This window comes from Petromyzon marinus, chromosome 31 (assembly GCF_048934315.1).
Source record: "Petromyzon marinus isolate PM22_M1 ecotype Great Lakes invasive population chromosome 31, UKy_Petmar_22M1.pri1.0, whole genome shotgun sequence".
Taxonomy (NCBI): domain Eukaryota; kingdom Metazoa; phylum Chordata; class Hyperoartia; order Petromyzontiformes; family Petromyzontidae; genus Petromyzon; species Petromyzon marinus.
The window spans coordinates 10,296,751-10,309,951 of NC_133697.1; the positions used below are offsets into that span (position 1 = coordinate 10,296,751).

Below are 13,201 nucleotides of genomic sequence, written 5' to 3' on the forward strand. Positions count from 1 at the left end.
GCTTTGTGCATGTGCAAACAGAAAATCCAGGAAAAAAACATCAAAATATTCCTGAAAAAGCACCGTACACCAACGCTGTGTGCAAAAAATCCCAGTGGGATGCAAGTCAAAATAACAACAACAACCACAAGACAACTAAGATTAAGGACATCAGTCTAACTCCGTATACAATAAACAAAACATGGCCAAAACAAAAAAACTTTTCGAAATCACCAAAATAAAAGTCATAAATGCAATGTAACAGTGATCATAGGGACTGTGACCAAATTTTTTACAATCAACTACATAAATAAATTATAACACCAAAATCTAGAGCTAGATTTTAGGCCACTGAATAGCAGTGGCAGCTAGGGGTGTACAACTCCTCTAGATAAAAGCCTAACGCAACGGAAATAATAGCGCAGGCTGGAATAGCACAAGTTTCAAACGACACGCAAACACGTGTAAAGAGCACACTAACTGCCTTAGTACATAATGGGAAAAACAATCCGCAGTGCCTGAAGAAGCACAGGTTTCTCCCTCGCTTTATGCGGCAGATGGCGCACAAAGCAAAGCCGCACGAGATAGCTGCCTGCCGATTAGCGCACGGTACACACGCAATGCTGTCCCACATCCGACCGCGCGGCCGCACGTGAGCGAATTCAAAACGCACCATCGAGCGAATATTGGGTCGAATAGGTTAGCCACTTACACAGTACGAAATCACACTCTCTAGTCTTAGGTCACCTTCAGAATACATTTGCACAAAATTCTGACCGGCGTGTGTGCGGGCAGGTGTACCACAAAGGAGGCTTGGTGAAGCTCGTCCGTATCCGAAACCCCTGGGGCCAAGTCGAGTGGATCGGCCCATGGAGTGACAGGTATTACTCGTCTGCTCACTTGCTCGCTCACTCTGCGGCTCGTCGACCATCTCCCCCCCCCCCCCTTTCCCACGACCTCACTTGGCTCCGTCACCAGCTGACAAAACCTGCTTGGCCGTCCACCCCTTGCTCACCCCGCACAGTGATTCGCTCACTCGCACGCCTGCTGCTGCCCGCCGGACCGCCGACCGGCGCGCTTTCCTGCTCGCCCAGTCGCTCGCCGACTCCCCTTATTGGCCCGGCCACCAATTTGGTTTGTGCCCACTCACCCACCCGCCCAACCTGCTCGTGCGCCCTGCCTCTGTTGCTCGCTCACCCCCCGTGCACATTGCGGGCGATGGTGTGTTCGCGCGATATTCCTAAATGTTGGCCCGGTTGGATGGCAACGTTTACGCCTTACATGTCTGGGATCATTAGGCCAGTGATGACGTGATGGGCAGGCCTAATTCTGGGGATGAGAGAACAAATGTTAACATGCTCTGAGGTGTAAATCTCTGAGGAAGCCCAAGGCGTCAGCTGTTTGCCTGCAGTTTATGAGGAGGACTTCAAAAATCAAAACCACAGATGTAAAAATTTAGACAGATATTTGCTCATCCGATGTGTGTGTAATTAACATTAAAAAATGCTAGATTGGCACGATTAAACATTGAATCGTAAGAGGGGTTGTTTCCCTCTTGCTCAGAGGTGAGACTTCTTGGCAGGCACCACAGAGATCCTGAGTTTCACATCCAGTTTTCAGCAGCCCATGATTGTATACGTAAATAATCAGCGACGTTTTGGGAAATAATCCTTCATAGCATTGTAATATATATTTTATTTTTAAGGCAGTGGTATTGACAAATGTACTCAATAGTTTTATTATTCGTGCACCCAAAGCCAACGCAGCATCACTCTATTAAAATCACTAGGGTTTAAGTGGAAATGTAATTTTACAACAATTGTTATTATCACGTTTTTTTATGTTTTTGTGGAATGCTTGGATGTCTGCCAGTCGAGTCGCTCTTGAAAAGGAGATTTTTAACTCTACAGGCTACATTTCTCATTATGATTCTGAACTATACTGGGTTCTCAAGTGGCATGAGTTGATGGTCTAAGCCCAGTCGCCAATGAGTGCACAGAAGAAGGAAAAAAAACCCCACAATATTAAATTGTGCTTGATTTTCACTTAAATTTGCTTAAATTCCAGCTCTGAAAATGCGGTATCGGTTTGGACTGTCACATGATGAGTATTGCTTGGCACAGCAGGGCAGATGGTGACGTTCTGACCCCGTGGTGTGGATAAGAGGCCACTTGAAAATATTTAGGAAGTGCTTCTATGGTATCTCCTTACATGGAGCATTCTGTAACACGTTGTGGCGACGCACTGGCTCTGCAAGAATTCTGTGAATGGATTTTTTTGTATTAGCCCCTTGATAGTCGACAATGAAAGCACAGTCAGGATATCATTGCGGAGAAGGAAACAAAGCTCCTGTCGCCTTTCCGATGTAACCCACAGCCTGTGTACCAATCGCCTTTGTTCGGTGCTTAAAGGGAGCATGAACAACAACCGATTGAAAGGCTCAGATCACTTTCCACATTAGGAGCAAGGCCCCCCGCGGTGTATTTAATGCATGTTTAATGACGTTTCCTTTGTACATAGTGTCCTCCGCAATTGTGGCACTATAGGTGCACAGCCCATCTTGTTACGAGCAGTCGGGACCTGTCCCCGGGCACGTTGGCCACGGGCCAACTTTGAGTGGGCGTACGGGTTACAGAGCAGCCCCGATCGGTCTGCGGCCTGGGAATGTGCATGATGTGGGTGTTGAACTACAGTGTGGATCCATTTTTAACATTTCACTGCGGTGGCGAGAAGTTAATTATCTCGCCTGATATGCAGGCGGTCGTGGGTTCAATTTTGACCCCGATGCCTGCTGTATATTTTCCATTTGCATGTCTTTCTCCCTGTGGTCGTGTGGATTTTTCTCTGGATCGTCCGGTTTTCCCCTCCACATTTAGAATCAACATGCATTTAGAGTATTTGGCTGCTATACATTTCCACAGCTGCCACTCTGTTGAGCTATCATTTGTGGCCAGGTCGCTTCTGAAAAACAGCTATACAGCTTAGTGGGCTATGCCTGGTAAAATAAAAATAGTAAAAATTAGTAGTTATGTCGTGTTAAGCTACAGCTTGATCCACTTATAGATATCCAGCTAACATGATAGAGAGAACACTATTGAATAAACGACATTTTATTTCAAAGCCTTTACACATCACCCACAAATCCCAATACACATGTTAAATAATTTTCACGCTGTCCTCTGAGATATGAAGCCATCGCTTTCACGATATCCAATTACCTGTAGAGAAGTTCGTAAGAGGATCACTCGAAAGCAGTGGGATATCTGTAAATGGTTCACGATGTAGATAAGTGGGTGTGTGTGTGTGATGATCACCGCAGCACCATGGCCGGGCGCGGTTCTGGCCACCCACCTCCTCGTGTGCCGCAGTGGCGAGCTTCACAGGCGCTACTCGCTAACGGCACTTGCCCCAACAGTCTGTGAAGGCTACACGGGGGGGGGGGTCTTTGTGTTTGTATGTCTGGCTTACGTGTGGCCCGTCCCTCAGCTCGCGGCAATGGAACGAGGTGTCGGACGGCGATCGGGATCGGCTCATGGTCAAGAGCGAAGATGGCGAGTTCTGGTGAGTGCTCTCTTCCTGTCCATGTCTCCACCTCTTTGGACTCTTTGGTGTCTGGCAAATTCGTGTATATCGTTCGATACTCCTCCGATATGCATTAAATCGTATCATGGGAATTGATTATGTCAGATTTGGTTATTTCAGATCCCTGCAGCCACCGGCCAACTTGAATTGCTATTCCTCCTCCGTTGAAGGAGTGCAGACTAGTGTGGTTTATTGTATGGTCCATAGTTTCGGTTGCATGGCCACAGTCGAACTTTGGCTTGTCTTTAATTGGCGACAGGTGATTAGCAATGCAGGACAATGTTGATAAAAGTGCAAGTGGTTTAACGTGCGTTCCCGCCGCCCCCCCCACCCCCGACCTCCCCTCCCGCAGGATGTCGTACGACGACTTCTTGCGCCAGTTCTCACGCCTGGAGATCTGCAGCCTGACGGCGGACGCGCTCTCGGACGATAATCTCCACTTCTGGAGCTCCGTGGTGCACGAGGGCAGCTGGGTGCGCGGCTGCAGCGCCGGCGGCTGCCGAAACTTCCCGGGTGAGGGTCGCTCTCTCTGCCTCTCGCTCGCTCGGCAGCCCGCTTTTTCACGCACTGGTTCACTCAGTCGGTCACCTTTGCTGCACTCGCACTCGCTTGCTGTCTCTACCTCCGCATGCTCGCTCACTCGCTCGCTGTCGCGCTCGCCAATTCTTTTGAAGTCGCTCGCTCTCTCGTGTGCCATGCATGTGCACGCGCGGACTCACTCGCTGTCCTCATGTGCTCATTCACTCGCTGGCCCTTTCATTCGCAGTTTCCACTCGCATAGTTGGTCCCGCTCTCTCGGACGCTTGCTTGCAACGCTGTCTCTCCCTGTCTCTCGCTCGTGCGCACTCTCACTCATTTGGCCTTGCTGCACGCTGGGTTTTTACGCTCGCTCACACACCCGCTCCTTCCCTCGCGCGCTCGTGCCCGTGGGTCCCCGAATCTCATTCTTCGTTTTCTTTCTTTACCCGCGTGCCCACAGACACTTTCTGGAGCAACCCGCAGTTCCGGCTGAACCTGCTGGAGGAGGACGACGACCCCGAGGACAACGAGGAGGGCTGCACCGTCATGGTGGCGCTCATGCAGAAGGACCGACGCAAGCAGCGCCGGCAGGGCCGCGACCTCCTCACCATGGGCTTCGCCATCTACGAGGTGCTGCGGCCGCCCCTCGCCCGAGTCCCCCTGCCACCGCTCTGCCGACTCCGCACCTCTCGACGGCGCCGCAGCATCCTCCCTGCAGCTCCTCCCGCGGCCGTCATCACCGATCGCTCGAGGAAACGCCGATGCTGCTGAATTAATCCATTCGTTCATTTATGCATCTGTCCAGTCATTCGTGTGTTGATTTCATCACGTATTTCAACAGATTTTCAAATGGCACCATTTAGCGACAATAAAACGATAGGTAAATTGCAGTGTTGATTGTAAATAATACTTGCCCTATTATAAAATAATATTTTCTCTGGAATTGGCTGAAAGCGAGCGTGCCAACGCGTCACATTTTTTAAAATTATTTTTCACAATGGCTGTTTGTGCTAGAAATGTTTTGTTTTTTCACATGGCCACCATCTGACAAAAAAACAGTTTCACTCTGGATCAGCAAATTCAGCCTCTGGGAGAGAACTCGGGCTGCCAAAATCAACGTCCCTTGTACGTACGTGTGTACGTTGAATCTCATTCACACCGTACGTAGCCAACCGTGCTAATCGGAGGTGCGGGGAAAGGATGACAAAATCGGAGGTACAGGGAAGGACATTAGCAACCTCGGATTCATTTCAGCCGAGTTTACACGCAGGTGCCGCCAATCGCGCGTGCACACCCCGCCGAGTCTAACGCTTCATTTCTATTTTTCTCGTTTGTTTTTGTTGTTTCTCTGCAGGTCCCGCAGTCGGTACGTTCTGCACTGGTGTGTCCACACAGATGTGCCCCTCGACAAGACGTGGTCGGCTACGCGAGACGGCCGTCGGGATAACGCCACGCCGTCAAAAGCACCGCAATTGAACATTCACGTTCGGCAGACTGCCCAAGTCCCCGTCCCCGCCCCCCCCCCCCAGTTCAAACCCACCCCACGGTTTCGTGTTCACGCATTCAAATGCTGAGAGCGGTGGTCGGGGCGGGATTGGTGGCATAGCGTTTGGCGCTCCTCACCACAAACCGGGCTGTCCAAATTAGATTTTTGGCCACGGCGAGCATCGGTGACGAGTGGTCGCTGAAACGGTCCTTGGGGCGCGCTCCCATCACACACTGACCATCGTGGTGCAGTATGGTCCAACAACTCCCTTGTTTGACGCTGTATGTTGAACTTCTTTCGCACCGCACGTAGCCAACTCTGTTAATTGGAGGTGCGATTGTATGGGGGAAGCCTTTATCCAGCAGCGAATTGACCACGGGCTGTAAGAATATTATTATTGAGTGTTGTTTTGAACTACCGTCATGCCGAGGCAGCATCTAGGATTGTAATCGGTCCGCCAAAGATGCAGGAAGCGGTGAAACCCCGCGGGTTGCTTGTTTTTTAAATGGCTCTTGAACCGGAGCTGACGAACTAAAATGAAAAGGCCACCCAGCGAGCCATGGCTATGGCTTCTAGGACTTAGCGGGGCTTGCTTGGCTGGACATGGGGTAACGGGGAGTCGGATCGCATCAGCGCGAGTGTCCCATTAGTCACATGAACAATGTCTCATTGAATTCTCAGAGCTTTTAGTGAGCCGGACAGAATTTCACTGGTATGGAAAACGGATCGCCATGTAAAAAAATATAAGAAAAATTATAGTCAAGTGATTCACTATTTCATCAATGTAAATTGACGATTACACTCACGCTGCATGCCACTGGATTGATTGGGTAAGAATAGGTTATTTGTAGAGGTGTAAACGGATGCATGGATTCATTGATTTATGTTGATTGCTAAGCTCACGATAAGTGCGTCGAATCACGCATGTAAAAATGTGCGTTTATTGTGTGTGATGGGTTCACGTGACGCAGCAGCCACAAGTGGTCACCACATTCACAGCAATTAAAAAAATTAAAGTGTTAAAATCCTTCAATTTTATTGTGACTTTGAGTCACGTCAACGTTATCTTGGTTCTTTCAGTAAAGTCACGTAGAAGGGAAACAATGAAATAATAAAAATATAAAACAATAGTGAGAGTTTTATTGTTTTGTATTTTTATTATTTTATATTATTTTATTATTTCCCTTCTACGTGACTTTACCGAAAGAACCAAGAATATGAATCCCTGCAGTCACGAAAGCTTTAAATCACGTCAACGTGTACGAATGTACGAAGGGGTGTGAATCGTTACACCTCCGATAATTTACAATTGGAAAACCAATTATATATAAATGTCACATGTAGGTTCATGGAAATAATTGAGACAGGACCGATGAGACACAATACAAACAAGACGGTAAAAAACGAGAACACAATTGATCCCAGTAAATGAAAGCTTTACAAACGACAGGCGGAACGCGTCTTTGATTTCCGTGTACCCGACCGCCGCCTGCTGTAATGTCCTGACCCCGTGCCCCTATTGGACATCTGTGAAAAAGAGCTTCATAGCTCATCGGATTTCTCCCGGATGAACAAAGATTCTGATTCTGCGCAGCACGTGGGGCAGCCGCAGCTGAAGCTGAAGAAGGACTTCTTCCAATTCCACGCATCCAAGGCGCGCTCCGAGGTGTTCATCAACACTCGCGAGGTGTCCCAGCGCTTCCTGCTGCCCCCGGGCGAGTACATCATCATGCCCTCCTCCTTCGAGCCCAACCAGGAGGCCGACTTCATCCTGCGCGTCTTCTCGGAGAAGCAGCAAGCGGTGGAGTGAGTGCTGCCACCGCCGCTAACACCACCACCAGCACTTTCGTTACCACCACTACGAACACCACCAGCACCAGCACTGTCTTTACCACCACAATGAACACCACTACCACCACCGCTGTCACCAGTACTCTCGTTACTACCACGACCACCAACCCAAGACTACTAATAAACATCACCACTTCCAACACAACCAACACGACCAACACAACCAACACCACCACTACCACCGTGACCACCTACATAGCACTACCAACAACACCTCCACCAACGCCGCCACCAACAACACTAGCACCACCACCAACCCCAACACTACCAGCTCCAACACTAACCAACACCACTAGTACCAACATCACCATCACCACTACCACTATCACCAGCACCACCACTGCCACCATAACGAATACTGCCACGACCACAACTTGCACCTCCTACTACGATCACCACTATCACACCTCCCACTTCAACACCTAATATCTTTACAAACGTATTGTATGCTGATGGCTCTACATATTAATGTGTTTAAACAGACCTTGGTCTGTTTTATTAACACCTTAATAATCCTCTTTGAATCAATGAATTCCATCTGAGATTAACAATGACCTCTTTGCAACCATTAACATAGAGGTGTTTTTATTTATATTTTTAATTTCATTATATTTACATTACTGAAAGAACCAAGAATAAGTCTACATTATAGACTGCCAGTACACTCACTCCGATTAAGAACCAGGCTACAGTCTACATTATAGACTGCCAATACGCTCACCAAACTTAATAACCAGGCTACAGTCTATATTATAGACTGCCAGTACACTCACTCCGATTAAGAACCAGGCTACAGTCTACATTATAGACTGCCAGTACACTCACCCAGCTTAATAACCATTGCTACAGTCAACATTATAGACTGCCAGTACACTCACTCCGATTAAGAACCAGGTTACAGTCTACATTATAGACTGCCAGTACACCCACCGAGGTTAAGAACCAGGCTACAGTCTACATTATAGGCTGCCAGTACACTCACCCAGCTTAATAACCATTGCTACAGTCAACATTATAGACTGCCAGTACACTCACTCCGATTAAGAACCAGGTTACAGTCTACATTATAGACTGCCAGTACACCCACCGAGGTTAAGAACCAGGCTACAGTCTACATTATAGACTGCCAGTACACTCACCCAGCTTAATAACCATTGCTACAGTCTACATTATAGACTGCCAGTACACTCACCCAGCTTAATAACCATTCCTACAGTCAACATTATAGACTGCCAGTACACTCACTCCGATTAAGAACCAGGCTACAGTCTACATTAGTGGTTTTTTGTTGTTTATTATTTTATTATTATTCACTTTCTTTTGTATTTTTTTTTCTATCTCCGTGACTTTACCGAAAGAACCAAAAAAATCCATTAACATGGGTCTTTAATGTCCTCTTTGGCAATGTCCTACTCAATTCGATTGGTCCGGCGAGGTTCCAGTGTATGTATGTTGAACTTCTTTTGCGCACTGTACGTAGCCAACTGTGCTAATCGGAGGTGCGGGTGAAGGACGACAAACTAAGCACAAAATTCAGTTCTAAAGAAATTCGTTTTCAATCTAGATTTTTAAATGCATAGCTCCAGTGCCTTCCTAATGTCAGAAGAGGATTCCAGACGGCCGCAGAAACTTATTTGAAAGCGCCCGATGCAGTGACCGTCTTTGTTCGATGGATAGCCAAAAGCCGCTGCGAGGATGCCTGGAGCTCGCGTGATGGTTTATGGTGTAGTGTCTCGGTAGAGAGCCATGCCAACCACAAGGTCACCCAGGCCTCCCCGCGGAGTGCACGTGAAGTCATTCCTCCTCGGGCCCACCCTCTCTTAATATCAAAGCCACTGCTCCCTGGTGGAAGGGTGGAGCAGGTGGAATTGGTATGCCTCTAAATAGACCAACCCAGATCACAGCTTTCAACACGGAGGGGACTCTTTAAAATTAATTGGCAAGCGGGGGCTCATCCACGCCCCTCTCTAGTGCTCAAACGTGAAGCTGTTATGTGCGTGATGCCAGCGTTTCTTCTCCTGTTCTGTTCCAGAAAAATGGACGATGACGTCGACATTGTAATGCCCGAGGTGAGATCACCATTCTTTTCCTGAAACGCCCTCGTTTTTTCCCACTCTTGAAATGATACAAGTACTTTATATTTTAATGCCAGCACCGTTTATTTGCGAGCAGATGTAAGTCGGTCACAATTGTCGAAGAGGAAGGCGATAATGGCTGGACTTGGGAGTGAGGTTCTATGGAGGATCTTGTTTGTAATGTGCGTGTTTGTTTTGTTGTTCCTTGTTTTGTTTTGTGCTGCTGCGTGCCGCACATGTAATAGTTGGACTTGGAGGTGCCAGTGGACCCGGCCTTCATCAATGTGTTTGCCAAGCTCGCCGGAGCGGTACGTCGTGTCAGCTGTCCAGCGCAACACCTGTCACCTTGGCGTGTTTTCACCACCATCGAGTCAATCGTCAGACGGAAAAACACACATATCGACCGATCGGCTGAGAGTGCATTTAAAATTAATTTGTAAAACCGCGCTTCGCTTCTGTTGCCACCCACGCTGACTTCCCACTTTGGTCGGTCGCTGCAGGATAACGAGATCAGCCCCTCGGAGCTGCGGGACATCCTCAACCGCGTTGTGGGAAAACGTGAGCGGCGCGTGTGAGCGACGCGCGAGTCTCGTACTACACACTGGCGATTGCCACGTGACGCTCCGTGGGGTGGTGGCGGCGGTTCCTCACCGTGTGACGAGTCTGCCGCAGTGGTTGAGCGTTTGTCATATGACGAGCCTCCTATTGATTGATGTCGGAGTGGTTGTCACATAGCACGCGTACTGTTCACGTCTGATTTCCACACAATGATTGTCCTCTTGACATCGCATCGGTTGTCGCGTAACACGTTCCATTGGAGTCTGTCAAACGACGACTGTCCTGTCGATATACAATTGTCTTTCACATGAACTGTGGCCCTGTTGACATTTAGTTGGTTGTCATGTAACACCTGGGGTGTCAGTGACATGTCCTGTTGAAGTTTATTTGGCAGTAATGCGATGCGCGTTGTGGTGATCCGATTGGGTGCCTTGCGACGTGCGTACGCCTATCAGATGCCGACCTCAAGACGGACGGCTTCAGCCTGGACGCCTGCCGCAACATGGTGTCCCTCATGGACGTATCCTTTCGCAGAATCTCGCACGCTCGCAGGATTAGCGCAGAGAACACCGAACAGCAAAGGGAGCGCGGCTCCTTTCCGCCCCTCACCTGGAGGTACGGCTACCTCCATAAGCGAGGGCTTGAGGGGTTCTCCCCTCATCGTAACTGCGGTGAGGTCCCAGTCCTATCGTCGCCCGGTACTCGCTGCAAATGGAATCCGTCTGGTGGCCCCAGACGCCGTCGAGCGGCTTCACGCGCCCAAGAAAGACGGCGCGTTAACGCGTCCGTTGCTTTTTCGAAAGCCCCTTGACGTTGCGCCACCTTTCCCCAGCGGGACGGCAGCGGCAAGCTGGGCATCAAGGAGTTCAACTTCCTGTGGCAACGCATCAAGTCGTGGCAGGTGTGGCCGGGGAAACGAGACTCGGGTTTTGTCCATTTGAACCAGAGCCCACCCCCACCCCCGTGGCAGCAACGGGGTTCCCCATTGTGTCACAGACACTTGGCTTGTGGAGCTCGTGGTGGTGGTGGCGGCGGCGGCGGCGGTGGGAGCGATGGGGGGAGGTGACATGAGCACGAGGGGGGAGCAAAGGGACCGGCGGTGGTCGCGTGTGGTTTCGTTTTTTGCCACACAACTCCGGGGGGCTGTGGGTAGGGTGGTAACGTTATCGTCGCTCCACACGTGTTGAGCGTCCGGGCCGTGACAGGCGGAGCCCGATTTGTCACCGTGGCATTACGTTTTAAATCTATTTCACAACGAAAGTCTAATCGCAAGAAGGGAGGTTATTTTTTGTTTTAATTAAACGCTAAACGACCCGACATGGTTTTATTTAAAACTTACTGTCATCAGCATTTTAAGCATTTTCAACCTTCAGAATTGTGGTGATTGTGCAGGTATATTTAGACATAATATGTATATTTTGGTGTGTACTCACACTTTACAAACAGACACGCGATACAGTTTGTATTTGCCACGTAATTAATAGTTGTGAAGATCCACCTCTCGCCCGATGATTTGATACGTTTCCATGATTCGCGATCGGAATTCGAATCGGGAATCTCATTCTCTGTGATTAACCGAGTGGAGAATATCGTGTTCTTCAGGGGTTTACGTGAAGCCCACACGGAGAGCCATAACTGAATACTGTCCAGTATACGAATCGGCATAAATTGAACCTCGCTCGTACGATTCGATGCATGAATCGCGATCTAATTAATACCGATGGAATAATTGAACCATCAACACGCTTATGAGTCTTCATCATAATGTTGCATTTTAAACAACGGGCATGTTACAATTTATCGACTCGCTGTTTGAAATGGCTTATGACGCTCGCGATACACGTGCATCGAAGTAGATTGAGAATGAACATTTTTTGTATCAAAGCGTGTTCGCAAATAATTTGCTTATTACCTTGAGGCCAATGGACCTGAGCGGAGGACGATTTTCGAGGCAAGACCACGAACGGGAAACCATTCGAATTGGCGAGACGACAGAGACAAAAAAGACAACAACAAAAAGCAGCATCGATTTCGGGATCGGATTGTGACCGTGGATAGGCGACGAATCATCCGAGCGCAGGCAGCGAGAGCGAATCTTTGCGTGGGTGATGAGCAGCGCCGACGATAAATAATAAAATGGGATCTTCTCGTTGCGTCCGTTATCGTTTTTCCGCAGCAAATCTTCCGACAGTTCGACATGGACCACTCGGGAAACATGAACGGGTACGAGTTCCGCCTCGCTCTGGCTGAAGCAGGTGGGTTCCGCCATCTTGGGCGCACACCATAACAAAGGTCCCCACCCCCCGCCCCCCGAATCACTCCGCTGAACGTTTATTTTTAAACTTTGATCATTTTCCTCACCAACAAAAGACGAAGATCCCCCGTGCAGCCTTAAGAGGCCGTTGGGGGCCAAGTGCTGTTAGCGAGCCACCGATGACGGTCGCACACGGCACACAAGGGGGTGGGTGGCCAGCACCACGCCCGGCCGAATTTGTCTCTCCAGTGGCGATGTTTACTACACGCCGTAACCGGGTACTCATTTAATGCCGAGTCCACTGAGGCAAGGCCCAGGACTGGCTGAGATATTCTTCACCGATTGAGCATGAGTGGGAATTTTAACTCGGTTCGCCGGGTTTGTAGCGAAGTGCGCTCACCACTGCGCCACCGCTCCCCGTAAAACACTGAATACACACACGCGTGATATTACACACATAAGGAAATTTGAGAATTGATGCACGTATGTTGTATGCGATCGGTTCATACAAACGTATACACAAAGGGCAAAGAAAAATAATTCGTGCATCGAATATTATTTGTATCAATGTTCTTCAATGTTTAATGCAGGTTCCCCTTTGACCCTAAAGCAGGGGTGGGCAATTTTTTTGACTCGCGGGCCACAATGGGTTCTAAAATTTGACAGAGGGGCCGGGCCAGGAACAGATGGATGGAGTGTTTGTGTGAACTAATATAAATGACATGTAAAAATCATTACATGAAAGGATTTGGCCTTTAACAGGTAGCAAAGCATTTATTTGCAAGGCAATTTAACAAATTGCATGAACATGAACAATACAAAAACATGTCGTAACTCCCGGTCAAAGTGCGCCATCTAATGGGGAAATGGGGGCATTACAGGAGAAAGGTAAAATTA

At 48.8% G+C, this 13,201-nt stretch overlaps 1 protein-coding gene across 1 annotated transcript in view; it reads left to right on the forward strand.

Annotated features, from left to right (window-relative positions):
• Nucleotides 1-13,201, forward strand: part of LOC116947819 (calpain-1 catalytic subunit-like) — a 55,337-nt gene that overhangs the window by 28,214 nt on the left and 13,922 nt on the right. Inside the window, exons 8-19 of the mRNA XM_032963995.2 lie at nt 775-860; nt 3,466-3,540; nt 3,914-4,074; nt 4,541-4,710; nt 5,435-5,446; nt 7,161-7,372; nt 9,450-9,486; nt 9,738-9,800; nt 9,993-10,050; nt 10,506-10,570; nt 10,883-10,951; nt 12,227-12,305. Coding sequence (XP_032819886.2) covers nt 775-860; nt 3,466-3,540; nt 3,914-4,074; nt 4,541-4,710; nt 5,435-5,446; nt 7,161-7,372; nt 9,450-9,486; nt 9,738-9,800; nt 9,993-10,050; nt 10,506-10,570; nt 10,883-10,951; nt 12,227-12,305 — 1,087 coding nt within the window. The remainder of the gene's footprint in view (nt 1-774; nt 861-3,465; nt 3,541-3,913; nt 4,075-4,540; nt 4,711-5,434; nt 5,447-7,160; nt 7,373-9,449; nt 9,487-9,737; nt 9,801-9,992; nt 10,051-10,505; nt 10,571-10,882; nt 10,952-12,226; nt 12,306-13,201) is intronic.